The sequence below is a fragment of the Panthera leo genome, chromosome B2, assembly GCF_018350215.1.
Source record: "Panthera leo isolate Ple1 chromosome B2, P.leo_Ple1_pat1.1, whole genome shotgun sequence".
NCBI lineage: Eukaryota > Metazoa > Chordata > Mammalia > Carnivora > Felidae > Panthera > Panthera leo.
The window spans coordinates 97,928,457-97,950,238 of record NC_056683.1 but is presented as its reverse complement, the minus strand read 5'-3'; the positions used below and the strand labels follow the sequence as shown (position 1 = coordinate 97,950,238).

Genomic DNA, 21,782 nt, shown 5'->3' with positions numbered 1-21,782 from the left:
AATACATTAAAAAAATCTGGTAACATAATACAATGTGAAAAGAATCTGCAGTAAATGGTAGTAGATACATGACTGGTAATTTTGGGGAAAATTCAAATTTTTTAAATATTTATTTATTTTTGAGAGACAGAGCGAGCAAGCAGGGGAGGGGCAGAGAGAGAGGGAGACATAGACTCTGAAGCAGGCTCCGGGTTCTGAGCTGTCAGCACAGAGCCCAAAGCAGGGCTTGAACTCACGAATCACAAGATCATGACCTGAGCCGAAGTTGGATGCTTGACTGACTGAGCCACCCAAGTGCCCCAGGAAAAATTCAATTTTGAGCCATCTTCATACCCATCTCTCTCTCTTTCTCTCTCCCTCCAGGTGGAATACTAAAGAACTTAAATATTTTTAAAATAAAATAAAGACTTAAGAAATTAGAATAAAGTAAGACAAATATAAAACATGTGGAAGATGATTTGCTTTCTGGACTTAGGAAGATAAAAGAAATCACAAAGGAAAAGATCAACAGATTTAACTCTATGAAAATAAAACAGAAAAAGATAAATTGGGAGAAATATTTGCAGAAAATATCATGGACAAAGGGTTAAAATTTTTATTGAAGAGAGCTCATGGAAGTGAATACGAATGACATTAGGATTCTAAGAGATAAATAAAAGGAAAGACAGAAGATTCACAAAAAAATACAACTTGTAACAAGACATTTGGAAGGATATTTAGTCTCAACAAATACCAAGGAAATGCAAATTAACAAGTCAATGCCACCTGTTTTATACATATATATAAAGCATATGTCTGTATATATGCTTTATATATAAATATATGCATATACATATATATTATTTATATATATATATATATATATATATACACACACACACACACACACACACACACACACACACACACACAGACATATGCTTATACCTAATACTGTACAGTGTGGCAGAATTAGTACTCTTACAAATTGTTGGTGGCATTATAATTTGTCCCAACTCTTTTGAGAAGCAATCTGCCAACTTGCATCCAAAGACTTAAATTTTGTTTCAGTAATTCCACTCCTAAGAATCTATCAAAGGAACTGATTTAAAATATAGAAAAATCTGTAAGTATGGAAACATACATTATAACAATTTTAATACCAATGAAAAATTAGAAATTACTTGAATGTCCAACAATAAGGAAAGAGGTGGAAAAGTTATGATCATCCTTTAAGGGAATTATAACCATAAAGGTGAGTATAAAGACTAGTTAGCAAAATGGAAAAACATATAATACAATGTTAACTGAGAAAAACAGTGTATTAAGTGTACGAAAAGCAGTGTATGAAGGATGTGATTATAACTATGTAAAATACGCATGTGAAGAATGCTTGAATTCAGAAAAGTATTGTGAATGCATTTGAGTGATTATATTTAGGGTAATTTTTTTCATTTGCTTTTTTCATTTGCTAAAATTCTGTATTACATTATTTTGATCAATTTAAAATGAATTAAAATAAAATAAAATTTTAGTTTAGGAGGGAATAGGAGGTCAAGGCAGATGCATGGAAGAGAGATTTTTGGTAGCTGAAAGTTCCTTCATCATACACCATGTACCCACACAGAGTAAGGTCAGATTGGAAATATAGGCTCCACTGTGCTGGCCTTAACAGAAAAAGAAGAGAATTAAAATCTAACTACAAATACTATGTAAATCATTAGGCCATAGTTTGAACCATAGAGTTCTAAGCTGAAAGGGGCTTTAGAGACCATCAGGCTCACTTCCATCTCCCTCCCCTCAAATACACAAACATAAGGTTACAAAATAGGAAAAAGAAGCTCAGGGAGGCTCAAAGACTTTCTCAGAGTCACACAGCAAGTTAATGGCAGGGCGGAACTTGAGTCCAGGTCCCTGTCTCCTCACTCAGCCACTCTCTCTCTCATACCAGATCTCAGGTCAGGACAAAAAGAGGGAATTTCAGGAAGAACTTTAGTGCAAATAAAATACATAGCTTTTAAATTAAAAATGTGTATTGTTGAAATATAAATAAGCCAGAAAACATCTCCCACATACGTATGTATATCTCCCTTCTAACTGTAGCAGTATTTTGATAAAATAGAAACTTTGACCGAAAATGAAAAAACCATTACATAAAAATGTTGGCAAAGCCCAGCACTATGATCTGTCTCTGGCCAAATAGGGGAGGAATAGAGCCAAACAGAAAAACAAAGTTAAGTAGTAACATCTGCCTGGAAACATTCCCTTGGACAAGGAGCTCCCCCATCTCCCCTTTCGGAGAACCTACATCTTTGTGGAGACGTGGGCTGTACCAGGACTCAGGCTGGGCCGGTGTGAGCCACATATCCAGGGCCAGCCGCAGCACGCGTCTCTCCAGCAAGGTGAGGCTGCTGGCTGATGTGGGTCTGCAGGTGTGACGGGCCTCCTGGAGAAGGTGATCAAGAGATCGGGGGATGAGCGATGCCAGGCCCAGGGAAGGGTGGAACTCCAGCAGATACGTGTTTTTCAAAGACGGGCTTGAAAAGAGGATGGATCAATGACAATTTTACACAGTGAAGAACTTGATCTGTTTCAAAAGACATTTGAATTTTACATTTTTTAAGACCAATAAAACAGCTGTTTTAATCCAGGACATTATAAAAAATTGGAAGCTTAAAGGGGCCTCAGAGGCCATCCAGGGAAGCCACCAGATTATGCAACATGCTCTTTGCTTTAATGTGAACCCTTTTAAAATTGGGAGCCATAAGAATTTATTCTAAAAGCCCAATCTGATTCTTAAACTGTATACGGGAAACCTATAAACATTCCAGTAATCAACATTTAGTCAAATATCTGAAAACAAAATAACTTATCAGTGACTAAATATTAAATAAATAATTTCCATAATTGCTTTCTATTTTTCTACCTGAGTCTTTATCCTTTTCCCTGAAAATGTTAATGAACAAAGACACATTTTAAATTCTGTACACAACTGCTAGAATCATTCACGTTTGCCATAAGAATGTTCTATTTTATAAATGGATGAAGCCAGAAATAACAAAGTGCTTGTCTGTGGGTATTCCTTTGAAAATAGAGGATACAGCACAAGTCAAGGGCCTTTCTATACCTACATAGAACTAAAGAACATAAATACTTCTTAAATCTATACAAATGGGATTCCTCTTAGTTCCAGATCTTAAAAATTACAACCCTAGGGCTGGAAAGGAATTTCATCAAACAAATAACATTTGCTTTTGAGACTGTTCTGACAGGTCTTGGTATCCATACAGTCCTAGCATGTTCCGCCAAGAACCATTTCCTCAACAGTAGATTCTTGCCATAGCGAGCCGCACACAGACAGCTGATGTCTCAATCTTATGACAGAGAAGAAATCAGTCCTTAGAAAGGTCTGTGGAGAAAATGCAGTCTTGTGCCTGGAACTCCCAGGGCTCTTTCTCAAGGGATAAGGTTAGAATCTAAGCTACAAGGGACACCAGGGTGGCTCAGTCGGTTAAGTGTCTGACTTCAGCTCAGGTCATGATCTCACGGTTCATGAATTCGAGCCCCGCATCGGGCTGACAGTTCAGAGCCTGGAGCTTGCTTCAGATTTTGTGTCTCCCTCTCTCTGCCCCTCCCCTACTCATGATCTGTGCCTCTCCCTCTCTCAAAAAAGGAATAAACAATTAAAAAAAAAAAAAGAATCTAAGCTACGAAATCCCATGGCATCCTGCTACTCCCCAAGAAGATACCATAGCCCATTGTGGCCATATCCTAGTGAAAGTGCGCCTGTACTGCTGACCTGTGCGCTTGATGGGAGCACAGGGCCATGCCTCTATTGTTCACTACTGTGTCCTCACCTCCTTGCGCAGCGCCTGGTACTTGTAGGTGGCTCAGCAGATATTTGTGACATGTTGAAAGGAGCTGGATGATTTCTCCACCCATTTGAAGGCAATAGAGATTGTGATCATGGGCCATACAGACCAACTTGGGGCTTGCCACCCACTTCCTGATTCCCTTACCACTCTCAAAGGCAAGGAAGGAATGGCGGGGAGGGGGTGGCTCAAGCTGCATACATGTCATGGGGGTATACCTTCTCTGAGTGATCTTAGGAAATTTAGTTTGCTCCTTAAAGGGGTAGAGGATCACAAGGCGAGTTTGCAGAAATGGTGACACTTACTAGAGTAAAGAAATTCCTTTTTGAGAAACTTTTAAGCACACCCAAGTTTCATGCATGTCCGCTTGTGTGGCACCTCTGAATAAGTCCTCTGATAGCATTTTTAAGAGCAACTTCTTTCTTTCTTATAGAGCTTCTCATGAGAATAAAGATTCTGTAGCCAGTGTTTTAACTTTTAAATTCTAGCCTCCTATTCTTTATTACTTACAAAGCAAATGGATATTGAGTATGCAAGAAAATCCCTCTTCTGTGGCTTTTATATCTACTTGTCTCATCTCCCCAGATACTTGAAAGGTACTTTATAGAATAGTATTTAGACTTACCATCATACCCTTTAACTTATCTAAAAGATTAAATGTAAAATGTCTAAAGACAATAGCACCATACCAGCTATTGTTGATGGAAATAAGTTGTTTGCAAATTATGTTAAGGGGAAGTCCAAAGTTACTGCTATCATCTGGATGGCCTCTTTGCCAAAGCCTCTGGACATACTCCCGCTGGCGCTCTATCTAGAAATGTAACATAAAAGTTAAAATTAGAAAAGTTAAACTTTCCCATGGGTGTGAATTATGAGCCCTGGCATGAGAAGAACAGCAGTCCTTTGCGTCCCTTCATTATTTGACTGATTTTCACCCAGACGTGGTTTTGAGGATCCATTCACACGAAGACATGCTGGTATCTCAGTCTGAGCCTGGGATCAGCCAATAAAAACAAAGGCAACCAAGTTGAGACACTCTTAAGAGGCCCAGGAAAACTTCTCTTTGTCAAATGATTGACTACAAGGAAAAAAATCTAACCAGGTCTCAGGTAAACGCACTGCAACAATTTATCCCTTGCTTACTTCCTGCCACTGGCTTTTCCCCAGAGGATGTACACTAATTTTTCCTTTAGTGTCCTAAAAATAGCCACAGCATTAAAAACAAATTAATAAACACAACTTTATACATTAATGGCTTGTAAAGGGGTATGTTTAGTCCTCCTTTCAGTACCAATAAACTCCATCATGTAGTGAAAATAAGTTGTCTATTCTTTGCGGACCATTAAATGTAATTAGGGTTGGAAACTTCCATTTAAGACTGTAGTTATGCTTGGAATTCGACAATGCAAATGAGCTTACAAATAAACATGCTCAACGTGCTGCCCTAGAAAACCTGGATTCTGAACCTGCAATGAAAGGAAAACACTATTTTCAGTTATGGCCTTCTCACATGTACTATTTTAAAATCCAAATGTACTTACGTGCTGATTGAGGATGCCCCTCACCAGCTGCAAGTGAAGCCTCAGGCAGGTGCATTCATCTTTGTAGGCCTTAATGAAATAAGGGTGGCTGAAATCAAACCTTGGGCACCTGTGCATGATGTCAGTGATCACTTGTGCTAAGGCAAACCTCTCCTCGGGGTCCAACACGTGCTGGTAGGCTTCAAAGTAACTGTCAAGAAGCTGCAAATAAGGTTTCTAGTCAGGGAACAGCAGAGGCAGCCGTAGGGCCCAGCAAAGAGAGGTGAGGCCCCACCCACTCCATGCTTTGGAAAGCCCCGGGGCATCAGCAGGAGAGAAACCGCTCAGAACCTCGGGGTACCGCGGGGTACCCCGGCCTGGTTTGGGCAGCTGCAGCACCAAAGTGACTCAGAGCAATTAGTAAACCCACAGAAGGAGGGAGGGCAAAGGAAGGGACACTAGTTTTGCCTGTGTCCCCTCTTCCCCTGCTCTCCACAAATAAAAGGAGCCTTAAATAATGAATAATATAACATGTGATAATGATAAGCTCTAATGAGACGGTGCATGCAATGTCACTCCATCAAATATATTTGTCTGTAACACCTTTCTCCACAGGCTCATTCTCCTGCCTCCATTTTACTCTTTCACCAAATGGAGGCAGGTGGCCTCCTCTCCTTATCCTCATTTCTGACCCCTTTTCTTTAACAGTTTGCTCAATTTTACCTAGAAATTGCTAGGAAGGGCCTGGTGTACAGAACTCTGAAAGGCATTTGGGGGAGCTTTTCTTTTCTTTTTCTGGTTTTTTTTTTTTTTTTTTTTTAGAAGTGAGAATTAGTAATTTTGTTGGAATGTTGCAGTGTATAAAATCATTTATATACTTTGATTATTGATAATTTGATGAAAAATTATTTGTATTACTTTCTTTTTTTAATTGTTTAATTTATTTTAATTTTTTAATTTATTTAAATTAAATTAAATTTAATTTAATTCCAGTGGAGGTCACAAGCCTTTCCTAAAAACCAAAGAAAGCTTCCAGACACTAACCATTGAAGAGGGTTCCTAATGTGAGAATCCAGAGAGAGATGTTCTTTATTTTGCTTTTACATTTGTCTGTGAGCGTAAGAAATTTCTGTTCTGAGTGTAAATTCTATTTGTGTGTAATTAGTCATGGTGCTAATCAGGAAAAGGCTCTTGAGAGATCACTGGGCTGGAATCCCAAACAGGGACCTGAGGGCAAGATAATTAAGCAGTTCTGAACAGTGTGATTACTGTTCAGGCCTTCATAGGCCTTAGACAATCTTTTTTTGGAGACCCTATCCCACATTATATCAACTATATTAAGACATACTCACATCCCATTCAAATTTTTTTTTCTGTAAAAATGTTAAATGATATTTAGAATTTTGCTTTTCAATTTGGCTACAAACATCACTTTGAGTTAATGATTGGCTATGATTTCTGGGCAGTATATATTCAGAGATTCTTAAGAAGTGAGAAGATCTGATCTAGAAATTTTCAGATGCAAAAGGAATGTTTATAAGTGCTCAGTTAACAATGTTTTTACATTTTACTGACGTGATTAAGCATTACTGCTTTCTATGTTGTATTTTCTTTTCATATTTCAGAGTAATGCATAAGGTTTTTTTTTTCTCAAATCCCAAACATTTTCAATGGTACCTGAAAAGCTCTTAGATCCTAAACACCAAGTCCACATTGCCTGATGGATAAATCAGCTTTCACTGGAAGCTTCTGAAGTTTTATTCCATTCATTTCACAACAGAACAGATTCCTTTCCTCTGCTGATCTAATCCAACACTTCCTCCCTCAGAGTTTTAGCTCAAGATGTCCCTTCCCAGTCTTCTTTCCCTAGCTCCTCTTATGGAGGTTTCACTCTTCTGGAAGGTGTCAGCTCCCATTGTAGTCATATCACCAAAGCACTAGGAATTTATCCAAAGGATACCGGAGTGTTGATTCATAGGGGCACATATACCCCAATGTTTACAGTGCTATCAACAATAGCCAAATTATGGAAAGAGCCCAAATATCCATCAACTGATGAATGGATAAAGAAGATGTGGTTTGTATATATAATGGAATACTACTTGGCAATGAGAAAGAATGAAATCCTGCCATTTGCAACAATGTAGATGGAACTGGAGAGTATTATGCTAAGTGAAATAAGTCAGAGAAAGACAGATATCATATGTTTTCCCTCATATATGGAACTTGAGAAACTTAGCAGAAGACCATGGGAGATGGGAAAGGGAAAAAGTAGTTTCAAACAGAGAGGGAGGCAAACCATAAGAGACTCTTAAATAAAGAGAACAAACTGAGGGTTGATGGGGTGGGGGGAGTGGGAGAAATGGGTGATGGGCATTGAGGAGGGCACTTGTTGGGATGAACACTGGGTGTTGTATGTAAGTGATGAATCATGGGAATCTACCCCCAAAACCAAGAGCACACTGTATATATACTGTATGTTAGCTAACTTGACAATAAATTAGCTAAAATTGAGCTAAAACAATATATATACATACACACACACACACACACACACACATATATATATATATACACATACAGACATATATATATATACACACATACAGACATGTATGTATATATATATATATATATATATATACATATATATATATATGTATGTATATATATATATACATACATATATATATATATATATGTATGTATATATATTTTTTAAAGACACACAGGCTTGCCCAGTGTGTGCATTTAATTGGCAGAAAGGAGTGAATTGCTGAGGTTGCAATTTCCACCAATCTGACAGCCTAGCACACTTTGAGATGCATCAGAGAAAGAGTGTGTTTTGTTTCCTTGGGTGTTGGTCTTCCTGGTGGCTTGGGGCCAGGAAGTCAACCCTCTTCTTAACAAAATAAGAAATTTCCCTGAAGGTGATAAAAAGCCCCTCTCTTTGTGTGGAGTCCATAGCTAAGAAAAGAATACAAAACCAGAAAGAACTGAGAAAGTGCAAGCACTACACGAATACGTGGCAGGAAAAGCCAGGAGTGTCTCCATCTTGCTAATCATGGCTTCCAAGACTCCCTAGAGAGGTAAACACTCAAGAATCAATAGCAGAGTAGGAATCAAACGCTGCCTTATTAACAGATGTGCAGTATCTGGGCTTCAATGCTAAAGCACTAGGAGGGAGATCCTAGGGCACTTTATTTAGCATCTGGATTTGCAGGATGCCCTTTGGGAAACATTGGTCTCAGGGACCTTAGGTCAACCTTAGCATGAAAGGGAAAGCACCAAAGGAGGCTAAAATCTCAGAACACACAATGCACTCGTAGGTTAGGAACTCACACATCTCAGAGCAAGGAATGAAGAAAGGTGGAGATCTCCCGCCCTGTAAGTGAGCCTTGGGGAAAATTGAACAAGCAGGGTTATCTAAGTTACCTGTTCCCTCTGCTGAGCTCTAGTCTAGAATAACATTCAATAATTAAATAGTAGAGGACAAAACAAAAAGGAGGGAGTGACAGGTAAGAAAGGTGTCACTTAATAGCCTAGGTGGGGAGATTAGGAAAGAAACAATTACTTCCCTAAATCATTCTGGACTAACTTGAACCTTTTTCACTGAGCCAAGGCAATCCCAGGAGCTGGTTTATAGTATTTGTATGCCTTGACCTGTTTTTTGTACAAAGAGCCCTATTGTTTGGCTATTTGGTAGAAGTTTGTGGGGAGGGTTCTTGCTGGTGATTTCAATCTGCTGATACCAGGTTGCAGAGGTTGGTGCTAATTTGCCAACCTCGCTTTGTTGTTTACAGGATTGCCAGATTTAGCAAATAAAAATAGAGGTCACCTAGTTAAATCTGAGTTTCTGATAAACAACAAACACTTTTTGAGTATAAGTATGTCCCGCATATTGTCATAATTTAATTGGCAACACTAGTTGTTGAAAAGGAAAACGTGGCTCTTTTTAAAAATTCATTAGGCTTTTTTAAGCTTTGGCCTCAACCTCAAGAAACTCTCAGATGGACCCTTGCATAATTTTATTATTAATACTTTCCCAACAGGGGAAAGACCAGGATCTTTCTGCCTCACAGGTTCTATGTATTATCTGTTTGCTAACTGGCCCATTTCCATTTAAACTCTAGGCTGGTTATTTGTCTAAGAAGTCTTCCTCGCCTGTCAAATGTCACCTGTGTGTGTCAAGGGCCAACTCTCAGGCAAAACAATGCATGGTACACACTGAGGGTAGGCATCAAATATTAGAGAAAATGGGAAAAAAACAAAACAAATAATCTCAAACCTTTCTGTGTTTATATTATTTTTACTTCAAGTGTCTTATATTTCTGGGACTTAAAAAACTTAAAAAAATAACATTTTAGATCAAATGCAAGTACAAAACAGAAAATCAGTGCTAGCCACAACTGTCACAGGTTTTTATTTATTTATTTATTTTAGTTCTCCAAACACTAATTCAAATTACCCTGAAAATGTGTCCTCTGGTGGCTGTAGAGAGAATTAGCATGTGGAGCAAGTGCCACTTAGGAGCCAGGACAGCTAATGCCTGGCTTCTCTGAGTTCCTTAATTCACCTGAATTCACATCAGCCCTAATTTTATGAGAGTTTACACACAAAATGGTTACTTTCAGGATTTAAGACAGCCCAGTGTGTACTCTAGATTTGTACTCTAGATAACACAAAGGTTTATCCATTAGAAATAGGCTCTTTTGACAGAATTTCTGGTTTAGAAGGCCACGTTTCACAGCTTTGGCACAGATAGCTAGCTCAGTTTCTATAGAGAACTTATTGTCAGGGTAGGAAGGGGGGAGGCGTTTTCAATGATTTTTTTAAGTTAAAATAATTTCATTTACCATAGAGGAAACTAGTGAACAGCCCTGGTAGCTTAGCACAGAATGAAGTGTATGCCAAAGTGTGGAGAAATCGATTTTTCAGTCCTCTCTGCCCTTCTATTCTTCTATTGCCATTGAGTCCTGCCTGGGGCCTCCATAGAAGGCCTGGAAGCACTGAAAGGGAAGGTGGGGAGACAGAGCCCAGAAAAGGGGGGCTGCATAAAACTCATGTTTTGACAATAAACTTGTTGAGTTCAGGGATTCTGTCTTATTTACATTTAATGTAGCCTTTTCAGTCACTACACTCTGAGTCTAGATCTCTCACTTAGTTGATCAAAGGAAGTTTCTAACTGGCAGATGAAGGGTGCAGATGCAAACTCTGTAGAGGCCAGTTCCCTTTGAAAAGAGGAACGGTTTTCAAAGCCCGAGGCTCTCACCCTTTAAGCCCAGCCAGGTGTTTTCAAAAATTGGGTGACCTAAATCTCTGTGAGTAATAGACCAGAGAGTAGATGAAATGGTTAACCATCTAATCTACTAGAAAAACAATTCAAAGAAAACATTTCCACTTCCCCATCTTCTGACCACATCATAGTGCACTGTAAGCTGGCTTCCACCCCCATACCTCCTCTGAGAGTCCTATGAAGCTGGCAATGACCCTGGGGACTGACCCCACTGCCTGGTGTTTAGGAGTCCTCTTTCTTGATGTTTCACTGCATGCCACACTAGTTAGTAACTGTCCTCTCCTAATTAAAAGCACCCCCCCCCTTCATTGGCTCTTATCACACTATCCATTCTTTTTTTGTCCTCTAGTTTCTTTGGCTACTTCTTGTTCCCCTCAAGGATTCTTGTTCTGTGATCTTCCCCTTAAATTCAAGAATTACCCAGGGCTGCATTTAAGACATCTCTGGCTTTTCCTAGTCATTTGATTCATTACTGTGGCTCAACGTTCACCTTCATACCTCAGCTCATATCTGCTCCTGACCTTCAAACCTATACATCCCACAAAACATTCACACCTGAGTTTTAGCAAACTCTCCTCACATGCCTGTTGTGGCAGACTCGGTATTGCCTTCCCCTCCAAAGTGCCCCTCCTCCTGCATTCCATTTCAGTTAATAGCCTCCTCCCTGACCCTGAGAAAGTCCTTTTTAATTCCACCCTTATTAAACTCTCACCCCAGCGTCTGGTCTTCAAATCCCAACATTTCCATTTCTACAAAGTGCTCTCAAGTCTGCCCTCCTTCCTGTTCTCACTGTTCCATCCTTGGTGTAGGTCCCGTCTTCCCTCTCCAGGTCACTGTTGCAATAGCTGCACTGCTCTTCTGCACGAGCTCCACTCTAATCTATTCTCCCCACGAATACCCCAGCAACTGGTGAAAACGGAGCTATGGTCGTATTTCTCCCTTACTGGAACTCACCGATGGCTCCTCTTTGCTCATAAAATACACTGTAAATGTTGTATGGATTAGCAGGCCCTTCACAGGCTGCACCCAAAACACATTCAGCTCGTTTCTCATCATGCCTTTATAGCCTAGCCATAGAAGTCCTCTTGTTCTCCAAATTCACCATCCTCATTTTACACCTCCCTGACATCGCTAATGCTGTTTCCTCTGCTTAAGGATTTTTCCTTCTCTGACAGACAACATCTTACACATCTCTTAGTAACAGGATTAAATATCTATTCCTCTGAGAAGACTTGCCAATATTTCCTTTACTCCAATAGCCCCCCACAGGACAAATTCCTCCCTCCGCGGTGGTCTCTGGGGATCTTGTGTGTGCTTCAGTTGTAAGCTGTGAGTCACCTGTAATTTTTACTTAGAGACTGGGTGAACTTTTATAGACTAGAATTCCTTAAAGACAGAAATTATCTTCTCTTATTTATCCATATGTTCCTAATGTCTAGAATAGTTCCTGAGACAGAGGAGATACTTAATGTTTGATGAATAAACTCCCAAGAGTTGGTGACCATCAGAAGGGCTAATAATCCATGCTGTGGATACAAATGAAGAGCAGTGTTTCATTTATTACTAGGATATGAGCCATTGATGGTATGATGATGAATTTAGCAAGATGCCATCTCATTGCTTTAAACTCACCCTCGTAACTTGCTGCGCTGAGCATACCTTGCCCAACTGCCTGCCCCACCCACATGTGGTGTATTTCTAAAGGCCATAATAAAGTCAGGGTGTCTGTGTGTAGCAAAGTGAGGCTCGTCCCTGACAGGACAATGAATGTGAATGGAATCATCACCCATTCTCACTAAAAACATATATATAAGATCCTAAATTATACACCCCTCTAACAAATTATGCCTATAAGATAAAGTAGTACCCTTCACATTTTATTTTTTGTTAACAAGGAACCACAAGAAAATAAACTTATTATTCACACCCTTACAACTAGCTGAGATTATTTAAATAGAATAATTACTTTATTAGGAGCTGCCCCAAAAGACAGGCTTTTTGTTTGTTTTAAATACTGGGTTTTGTAAGAAAGTTTAACAGATGTTTTGTTTCTAGGGAGAAATACCTGGCGCTTATTTTCTAGAAGAGTTGCTTCCCAGGTCCATATGTCATACAGCACAGCAAATCTGTCCACGCTTGCATGGGCCCATCCCCAGTCCTGGCCAGTATTTGACTTGCTGCCCTCTTTGTGACCTGGGAGAGAAGGGGGATGAGAATGACCAGAGACAGGCCTTTCCACGGAGCTATTCTCATTTGAAAAGCAGCCCTTGAACTGTCAGCTCCATCTCAGGAATGAAAACACTGAGTCAGTCACAGGGGTTCCTAAGAATCAGCTGGAGAGCCATTGGCCAAGACTAGGACCTAAGTTCACACTTGTTGACTTCTAAGTCAATAGAGGTTTTTGTTTCCACTTTTTAATTTTAGTCTTAAAGGCTAATTTTAGAAATACAACCAAAATTCAGTTAATATGAAATCTTCACGAAAATATCCTCAAACCTGTAATTTAAAGGCAAAACATACATTTCACCTTCTCTAAAAATAGGTCCCTGGTGGTTTAACCACAAACCCAGGTTAACCCCGCTCTTCCAAGTGAAATTAGCCAAGTAAAAACTTCTCAGAGAAGTTTCTAAGATATTCCTTAATTATGTTAATTCCTAACTTAAATCAATAAAGGTAAGTAATCATTGTCATTATATTCAGCTAAAATATTTTCCCACTATATTAATGCTAATTTTTCAATACCAGCATGAGTATTGCTTTCAATTTTTGAGTGGTCTATTTCAGACTGAAATATCAAAAAGTAAGAGAGTTTCAGGTGCCGAACTTTGAGTTCAATAATTATCATGTATATGATGGGTACTGAACAAGAAAAAGACTTTGATCAGGAATTTCTTCAGCAGAGGTTGGGAAATCATTCCACGATGGATGACTACATATTCACTAGCTCAGTTGAAAGATGGTCTTGTTCATGTGGCTAAATAACTGCTGACTGTTTCAATCAAATTAAATTCTTAGCAGCTTGAAACAGTTGTACAGTGTTATAAATTAATATCAATAAAAATGATGCCATCAGTATGTAGAATAACCAGTAAAGATAAAAGCTAAAAGTTGAAATTAAATGCCCTAGAATGTTGGATGCCATCACTGCATCCCATGATTCAGACACCCATGGTCTGTAACAAAGAGGGCAGAGTTCAATCCAATGTTAAGTTAATTCTGTCAGGCTCTGAAAGGTTAGTTGTCAAACATTCTTTGAGCAGTATTTTATATCAATATTAAAATTCTTTTTTTTAAGTTTATTTATTTTGAGAGAGAGAGAGAGAGAGAGGGAGGAGTAGAAAGAAGGAGAGAGAGAGAGAATCCCAAGCAGGTTCACACCGGCAATGCAGAGCCCAACATGGGGCTTGAACTCATGAACTGTGAGATCATGACCTGAGCAGAAACCAAGAGTCGGACGCTTAACTGACTGAGCCACCCAGGCGCCCCAAAATGAATTATTCTTAATTACCAACCACATATATTACAAAATAGCACAAACCCTTGCTAAATTTCCTTTTAGGTGTTGCAATATGTCTAGAAACTCTAAGCTCTTTCCAAATATAATGCTAATGTCATCATATTATTCCAAAAGGATTCTTCTTTCCTCACCTATTTCTAGAATTGCATACATTTGAGTGATGCCAGAAGGAAGAAGAGAACCCATAGTATAGGTTATTTGATTACCCTGAGTAATGATTTCTCCTTTTGGTGCTTATCCTGCTGGATTTTTGTTAGGAACTCCAGGGTGTCTCTGCTTCTAACTGCTGTTTCCCCAAGGTCAATCACTTTTTTGTCACTTAGGAAAAAAGAATTATTACCTTCACTCCCTTACTTTGCTTCCCTTGGGGCCCTGCATGACACCCCCTTCACCTGGTGGGGAACAAACAGAGTCTAAACAACAGTCAGAATTATAACCACGCTTTGAAAGAGTAGTCACAGTCTCCAACAAGAAGAGGGACTTGAGCTAGAAGCAGAACCATATCTTCTCTAAAGCAGGGGAGGTGTATGCACTTACTGAGTTTTCAGATACTATTGGATATGCATTTATGTTTCCAGGTGGAAGGTGTTAAACAGAGCCCTTAGTGTTTATTATTTGTTTGGCTGGTAGATTTTTTAAAATCTGACTTCTGACCTTTCTCTTTCTCAATGTAATGGCTGGCTACAAGCAGCATTTCTGCCTCCAGCTCCTTCAGATCACTCAAGGCTTCATCATACATGACATGCACTCCTCGCTGGTCCTGGGTGTAGACGTAACCCGCGTCTATGCTGTAGTAGTCATCCTGGTTCTCCACTTCTGAGAACTCCATGAACTGGATGCTGTGGACCTGGGGAAAGAAAGCCAAGCCCAGAAGTTACCGGAAAAGAAAGAGTTATATTTTGCCAGCCCAAATGGGCCAAACAGTAGGCTTCTGTTCTCATGCAGTGGGCTATCAGTATGGAGCTGCAGACATGCTGAATGCATAAAGCACTGTATGTAGAGAAAGACATATGAGCAAAGAATGCTGGCGGGGAAGGGTAGTGACATAGATAAATAGCTGATTAAGTTTTGTTCTGATTAACTCCAGGTTACCTGGAAAAAGGCAGGCAATAGAGCTGAGTGTTATTGGTCAGGGTGCCTGTGTTCTGGGCCTAGCTCTGCCAGGATCTCACCCTAGGCAAGTCACTCAGCTACTCTTGGCCTCTGTGTCCTCACCTGTAACACGGGGACAATGGCGATACCACAACAGTTTTACAGGGGGCACGTTGACACTGTGCTTATGAAGCACTTGAGATCTATACACATGAGCTGTTAAAGACTTTTTCATTTTAATTATACAAATACTTTAAAGATGCATTAACACAATCTCATGTGTTAGTAATATATATACTGAATTGAATAGTGTTCCTCTAAAATTCATGTCCACCTGAAACCTGTGAATGTGACCTAATATGGAAATGGAGCCTTTGCAGACATACATAGGTTAAGATGAGGTCATAGTGGAGTAGGGTGACTCCAATGACTGATGTTCTTTTTTTTTAATTAATTAAAAAAATTTTTTTTGAGAGAGAGACACACAGAAAGAGGGAGCACAAGCAGGGGAGGGACAGAGAGAGAGACAGGGAGATAGAATCTGAAGCAGGCTAGAGGCTCTGAGCTGTCAGCACAGAGCCCTATGTGGGGCTTGAACCACCAGCTGTGAGATCATGACCTGAGCCGAAGTCAGACGCTTAACCGACTGAGGCCCCCAGGAGCTCCCAATGACCGATGTTTTTATAAAAAGAGGAAAACATGGAGACCGACTCAGAGGGGAGAAAGCCATGTGAGGACAGGGGTGGAGATTGGAGTGATGCATTTAGAAGCCAAGGATGCCAAGTAACAGCCAGGATTACTAGCAACTGCCAGATGCTAGGGGGGACAAGGAAGGATCTTCCCCTGGAGACTTCAGAGGGAGCATGGCCCTGCTCATACCTTGATTTTGGACTTGTAACATCCAACACTATGACAGAATAAAGTTCTCTCCTGGTTGCTAGGAGCCACTCACTTTGTGGTGTTTTGTTATGGCAACTCTAGGAAAGTAGTGCAAGTAATCTGGGTATTCCAATCATAATTTCTCTCAGATGACTGAGGAACTGTTGCATCCTGAGAATAATTTTTCTGATAATGATCCTTACAATTTCAAACTTCACTCTTCTCAAGCCCACCTCATGCCCACTCTTCACTCTGTCTCAGCAGAAGCCCCTCTGCTTCTCCACCTCCCCTCACACAGACCCCCTGGCTCACACCCTCCTCTCCACTTCCTTCTGTTCTATGGGGAACAACCCTGCTCCCCTTCTCTGTGACCATTCCCTCCCATCTCTGAAGCTTCCCTTTTTCTTGGATACCCAACTCCTTGCAGCCAGCTATTTTCCCAACTGAAACTGAAACATGCTCACATCCCTCTCCTTTATTTTATTTTATTTTATTTTATTTTATTTTATTTTATTTTATTTTTTAAATGTTTATTTATTTTTGAGAGAGAGAGAGAGCATGAGCAGTGGAGTGGCATTGAGTGAGGGGGACAGAGGATCCAAAGCAAGCTCTGTGCTGACAGCAGCAAGCCTGACATGGGGCTCAAACCCATGAACTATGAGATTGTGACCTGAGCCGAACTCAGACACTCAACCGACTGAGCCACTCATGTGCCCCTCACATCCCTCTCATTTTTAAAATATCCTCTTGCCCTTCCCCAGGTCCCACCTTTTGTCTCCCCTCCTCCCTACAATCTAACCTCCCAAGATGTGATCTGCATTCACTGTCTCCATTTCCTCATCTCCTACTCCTCGCCCGTCTCCATCTGACTCCTGTCTCCATCAAAGCAAACCACTTTCACTAAGACCAACAATGACCTTTTCTCCACATCCAGCAGACTTTCTTTAGCCATCTTATGTAATCTCTCAGGAGCATGTGACACAGTTTTACACTTCCTGCTTCTTTTATTATTTATTTATTTATTTATTTATTTATTTATTTATTTATGTTTTTTATTTTTGAGAGAGAGACAGCATGAGCTGGGAAGGGTCAGAGAGAGGGGAGACACAGAATCCGAAGCAAGCTCCAGGCTCTGAGCTGTCAGCACAGAGCCTGACATGGGGCTCGAACCCACAGACCGCGAGATCATGACCTGAGCTGAAGTCAGATGCTTAACCAACTGAGCCACCCAGGCGCCCCTATTATTATTATTTTTAATTTACATTCCAGTTAGTTAGCTTATAGCGGAATAATGATTTCAGGAGTAGAATCCAGTGATTCATCCCCTACATATAACACTCAGTGTTCATCCCAACAAGTGTCCTCCTTAATGCCCATTGCCCATTTAGCTCATCCCTCACCCACAACCCCTCCAGCAGCCCTGTTTGTTCTCCATATTTAACAGTGTCTTATGTTTTGTCCCCTTCCCTGTTTTTGTATTATTTTTGCTTCCCTTCCCTTATGTTCATCTGTTTGTATCTTAAATTCCACATATGAGTGAAGTCATATTTGTCTTTCTCTAATTTCACTTAACATAATACGCTCCAGTTCCATCCACATTGTTGCAAATGGCAAGATTTCATTCTTTTTGATTGCCGAGTAATACTCCATCATATATATATATACACATCACATCTTCTTTATCCATTCCAAAGCCGATGGACATGTGGGCTCTTTTCCATATTTTGGCTATTGTCGATAGCGCTGCTGTAAACATTGTGCACTCCCTGCTTCTTGACTCACTCATTTCCCTGGCCTCCTGAGACCCCACCTTCTCTTTGGTCTCACCAACTTTCCAGCCATCCCTTTGCTGATGCTTGAGGTGTATTTTTCTCTATCGGGTCATTAAACAGGAGTCACACTTAAGACCCAGTCTTAGGACCTCATCTTTTCCTCCTATACTCCTTCCTTGGGAGGCAGTATACTTTCACTGCTGAGATTACCTTCTTTAGACCATTTGCTCCCTGGTATCTGTAATCCAGGCCTCCTAGAGCTCCAGACCCACATATCCAATGACCTATTTGGCATCTGTTCCTGGGCATCTCAAAGGCCCCTCAAACTTAATATGATAAAATTGTGTTTCTCCCACAAACCTGGGCCATCTCCAACTTGCCCATTTTGGTCAACAGCACCATCACCCAGTCACTTCCTCTAGCATGAATCATTCCTGCCATCTCCTTCTGCCTCACCCTACATGTTTAGTCTATCACCAACTCCTGTTGATTTGACTTCCTATCTTTCCAATCCATCACTTCTCTGCATCTCCACCACCCACCATCCTAGTCCAAGCTGTAATTAGCTTTCACCAGGAAAGTCTAGGAGCTTCTAAACTGGTTTAGCCTCTTAATTGGTCTATCCACATTGCTTCTGGCCCGAGTTTCTTTTCCCTCATTTTACTCACTGCTGACAGATCTTTTAGAAGTGCAGTTTTGAGGGGTGATCAAGGTGGCTCAGTTGGTTGGGCTTCCAACTTTGGCTCAAGTCATGATCTTACGGTTGACAAGTATGAGCCCCGCATCAGGCTCTGTGCTGACAGCTTAGAGCCTGGAGCCTATTTCAGATTCTGTGTCTCCCTCTCTCTCTTCCCCTCCCCCACTCATGCTCTGTCTCTCTCAAAGATAAATAAACATTAAAAAAATTATTAAAAACAAAGAAATGCAGTTTTGATTGTCTTGTTTCCTCCACTTTAATATCCCTGAAAGGCATCCCATCACTTACAGAATAAAGCAAAACTCCTTAACAGGGCCTACACAGTCTGGCCCCTGCCTATCTCTCTCCAGTGGTTCTCAACCAAATGTGATTTTGCTCCCCAGTGGACATTTGGCCATGTCTGGAGACATTTTTGGTTGTCACAACTTGGAGGTAGGTGCTACTGGCATCTAGGGGGTAAAGGCCAGGAACGCTGCTAAATATCCTGTAATGGTTGGGACAGCCTCCCACAACAAAAGAATTATCAAACGCAAAATGTCAATAGTGCCAAGTTCAAGAAACTTTGGGCTAGTTTCATTTTGCATCACTTTCCACCTGGATCACTGTGTCCCAGCCATTCATGTCTTTTGGTTTCTTGTGAGTGCCATACTCTCTCTCTGCACAGGTCCTTTGCACAATCTATCTTGTCTCCATTGAAAGATCTCCTTCCTCCTTTGCCTAGTTAAAGCCTTTTCGCCTTCCAACCTCAGCTCTATCATTACTTTCACAGGGAACTCCTGCTGGCTTCCCTATAACACCAAGTATCTCTTTTGAGGCACTTACTGAGGTTGTTGTCTTACATTTATTTGTGTGAGTATTGATCAGTATTTGTCTCACTCACTGGATTTTAAGTACTATGAGGGTAAGGAACATGTATATTTTTGTTCATTATTGTATCCTCAGTGTTTATTAGAGGGCCTAACACATAAAAAGTTAGAAAATAAGTAAAAGAATGGATGAAGAGATAGTTCTTTATATTTTTGTACACAGATTTCTTTTAGTCTATGATTTTATGATGCTTACTTGTACTTCTAACATATACCAGTCAGAAATCCTGTATTTGGCCCTCATGGATTCTCAACTCATGTCATTACACCTAGTAGATGCATTCTCAATGGGGGTGATAATGTCCAGGGTAAAAAGTAGTTCTTGGAGGGGCACCTGAGTGGCTCAGTCGGTTAAGCATCTGCCTTTGGCCCAGATCATGATCTCGTGGTTTGTGCGTTCGAGGCCCATATCGGACTTGCTGCTGTCAGCCTGTCAGTACAGAGCCTGCTTGGGATCCTCTGTTCCCCTCTCACAGCTCCTCCCTCTGCTTGTGCTCTCTCAAAAATAAATAAACATTTTTTAAGGAAAAGTATTTCCTGGAGGACAAAAAAATCTTACTTTTTTATGGTATAAAGCACAGATATACATACTATACACATATGTGGCATATCTCTGGTATTAACATTTCTTTGGAGGGGGACTGTTGGGGAAAAAAGTCTAAAATGAGTCCTTGTGGGGGAAGCAATAATGAAAAAAAGGTTAGGAGACATTGGCCCAGTTTTTCATATATACATGAAATATGATATAAATAATATTTATCATCTTAGCTATTTTTCAGTTTACAGTTTAGTGGCATTAATTATAGTCACATTGTTGTGCATCCATCACCACCATCCATCTCTAGAACTCTTTTCACCTTGCAAAACTGGAATTCTGTATCCATTGAACAATAACCCCTATTCCCTCTCCCCCCAACTCCTGGCCTCTACCATTCTCCATATTGTCTCAAGTGAATGTGACTACTCTAGATACCTCATATAAATGGAATCATACAGTATTGGTCCTTTTGTGACTGGCTTATTCCACTGAGCATAATGTTCTCAAGTTTTATCCATGTTGCAGCATGTGTTATATTTTCCTTCCTTTTTAAGATTGACTAATTTTCCATTTTATGTATATATCCTATTTACCATCTGTCAATGGACACTCGAATTGCTTCCACCTTTTGCCTATTGTGAATAATAGGCAAATATAATAGGCAAATAGAATAATAATTATGAACATAGGTGTGCAAATATCTCTTTGAATCCCTGCTTTCAATGCTGGACCAGAAGTCGAATTACTGGACCATATGGTATTCCTATCTTTAAATTTTTGAAGAAGCATACTGTTCTTCTGTAAATGGTGGCTGCATGATTTACATTCCCACCAACAGTACACAAGGGCTCCAATTTCTGCTTTTTGCTATTCTTTAGGCATACAAATTTTTTTTTAAGTTTATTTATTTTTGAGAGAGAGAGAGAGAGAGAGAGAGTGAGTTGGGGAGAGACAGAGAGTGGGCAGGGAAAGGGAATCCAAAGTGGGCTCATGCTGTCAGTGCAGAGCCTGACACGGGGCTCGAACTCACAAACTGTGAGATCATGACCCAAGCTGAAGTCAGGTGCTTAACCAACTGAGCCACCCAGGCACACCTAGGCATACAACTTTTTAATAATTAGGCGCCTCCTTTCACTAGGAGTTCCCAAACTGAAAGTATTGTTTCTTATAAAATGATAAGCACCAATGAAAAACAGAAAACATGCTGAGAAAATGACATCACATACAAAAGTTAAACAGCTTGCTTAGATTTATAAGCTAGTATATTGGCTTTTGCTGTTGGCATTTTAGCTCCTATCACCTGTTATGCAAACTGGGCTCTTGTTTAAGGAGAAAGGGACAACTTAGTGTGGAGTCCTTTATCCACTTTATCGGAGAAAAACTTTCCCGATGTTCTTGTGCTGGGGCATTTTCTAAAACTAAAGAAACAGCTATTAGATTGAGTTTCTGAAGCTGATGGAAAGCATTGCAGTGTCAAGATGCTGACTGTACTACCATTATCTATTTAAATTGCCTTTTTTTTCACTCTCCCCACCAGCGCCTCATTGTTCAAGCCCTCTACATAGACATACATATTCCTTCTCTTTTCTTCCCTCAGTTCCTGTCTCTGAAATGCGTGCTTATGTCCATAGGAGATGAATTTCAAAGACTAGATGGACAAATTACTTCATGCAGGGTTATGTCTCAGCCATTATCATATTTCCTTTCTAATTTCTTCCACAACTATGTGGAAGGCTGCCCCTTCTAAAGTTTCT

General features: G+C 40.2%; 1 protein-coding gene across 3 annotated transcripts in view; it reads right to left on the bottom strand.

Annotated features, from left to right (window-relative positions):
- Nucleotides 1-21,782, bottom strand: part of LOC122220247 — a 95,999-nt gene that overhangs the window by 13,073 nt on the left and 61,144 nt on the right. For all 3 annotated transcript variants that reach the window (XM_042939508.1, XM_042939510.1, XM_042939509.1), the window contains 5 exons: nucleotides 14,839-15,031; nucleotides 12,733-12,860; nucleotides 5,393-5,593; nucleotides 4,541-4,662; nucleotides 2,288-2,516 (listed from right to left, as the gene is read on the bottom strand). In XM_042939508.1, the coding sequence (XP_042795442.1) occupies nucleotides 2,288-2,516; nucleotides 4,541-4,662; nucleotides 5,393-5,593; nucleotides 12,733-12,860; nucleotides 14,839-15,031 (873 nt within the window). The remainder of the gene's footprint in view (nucleotides 1-2,287; nucleotides 2,517-4,540; nucleotides 4,663-5,392; nucleotides 5,594-12,732; nucleotides 12,861-14,838; nucleotides 15,032-21,782) is intronic.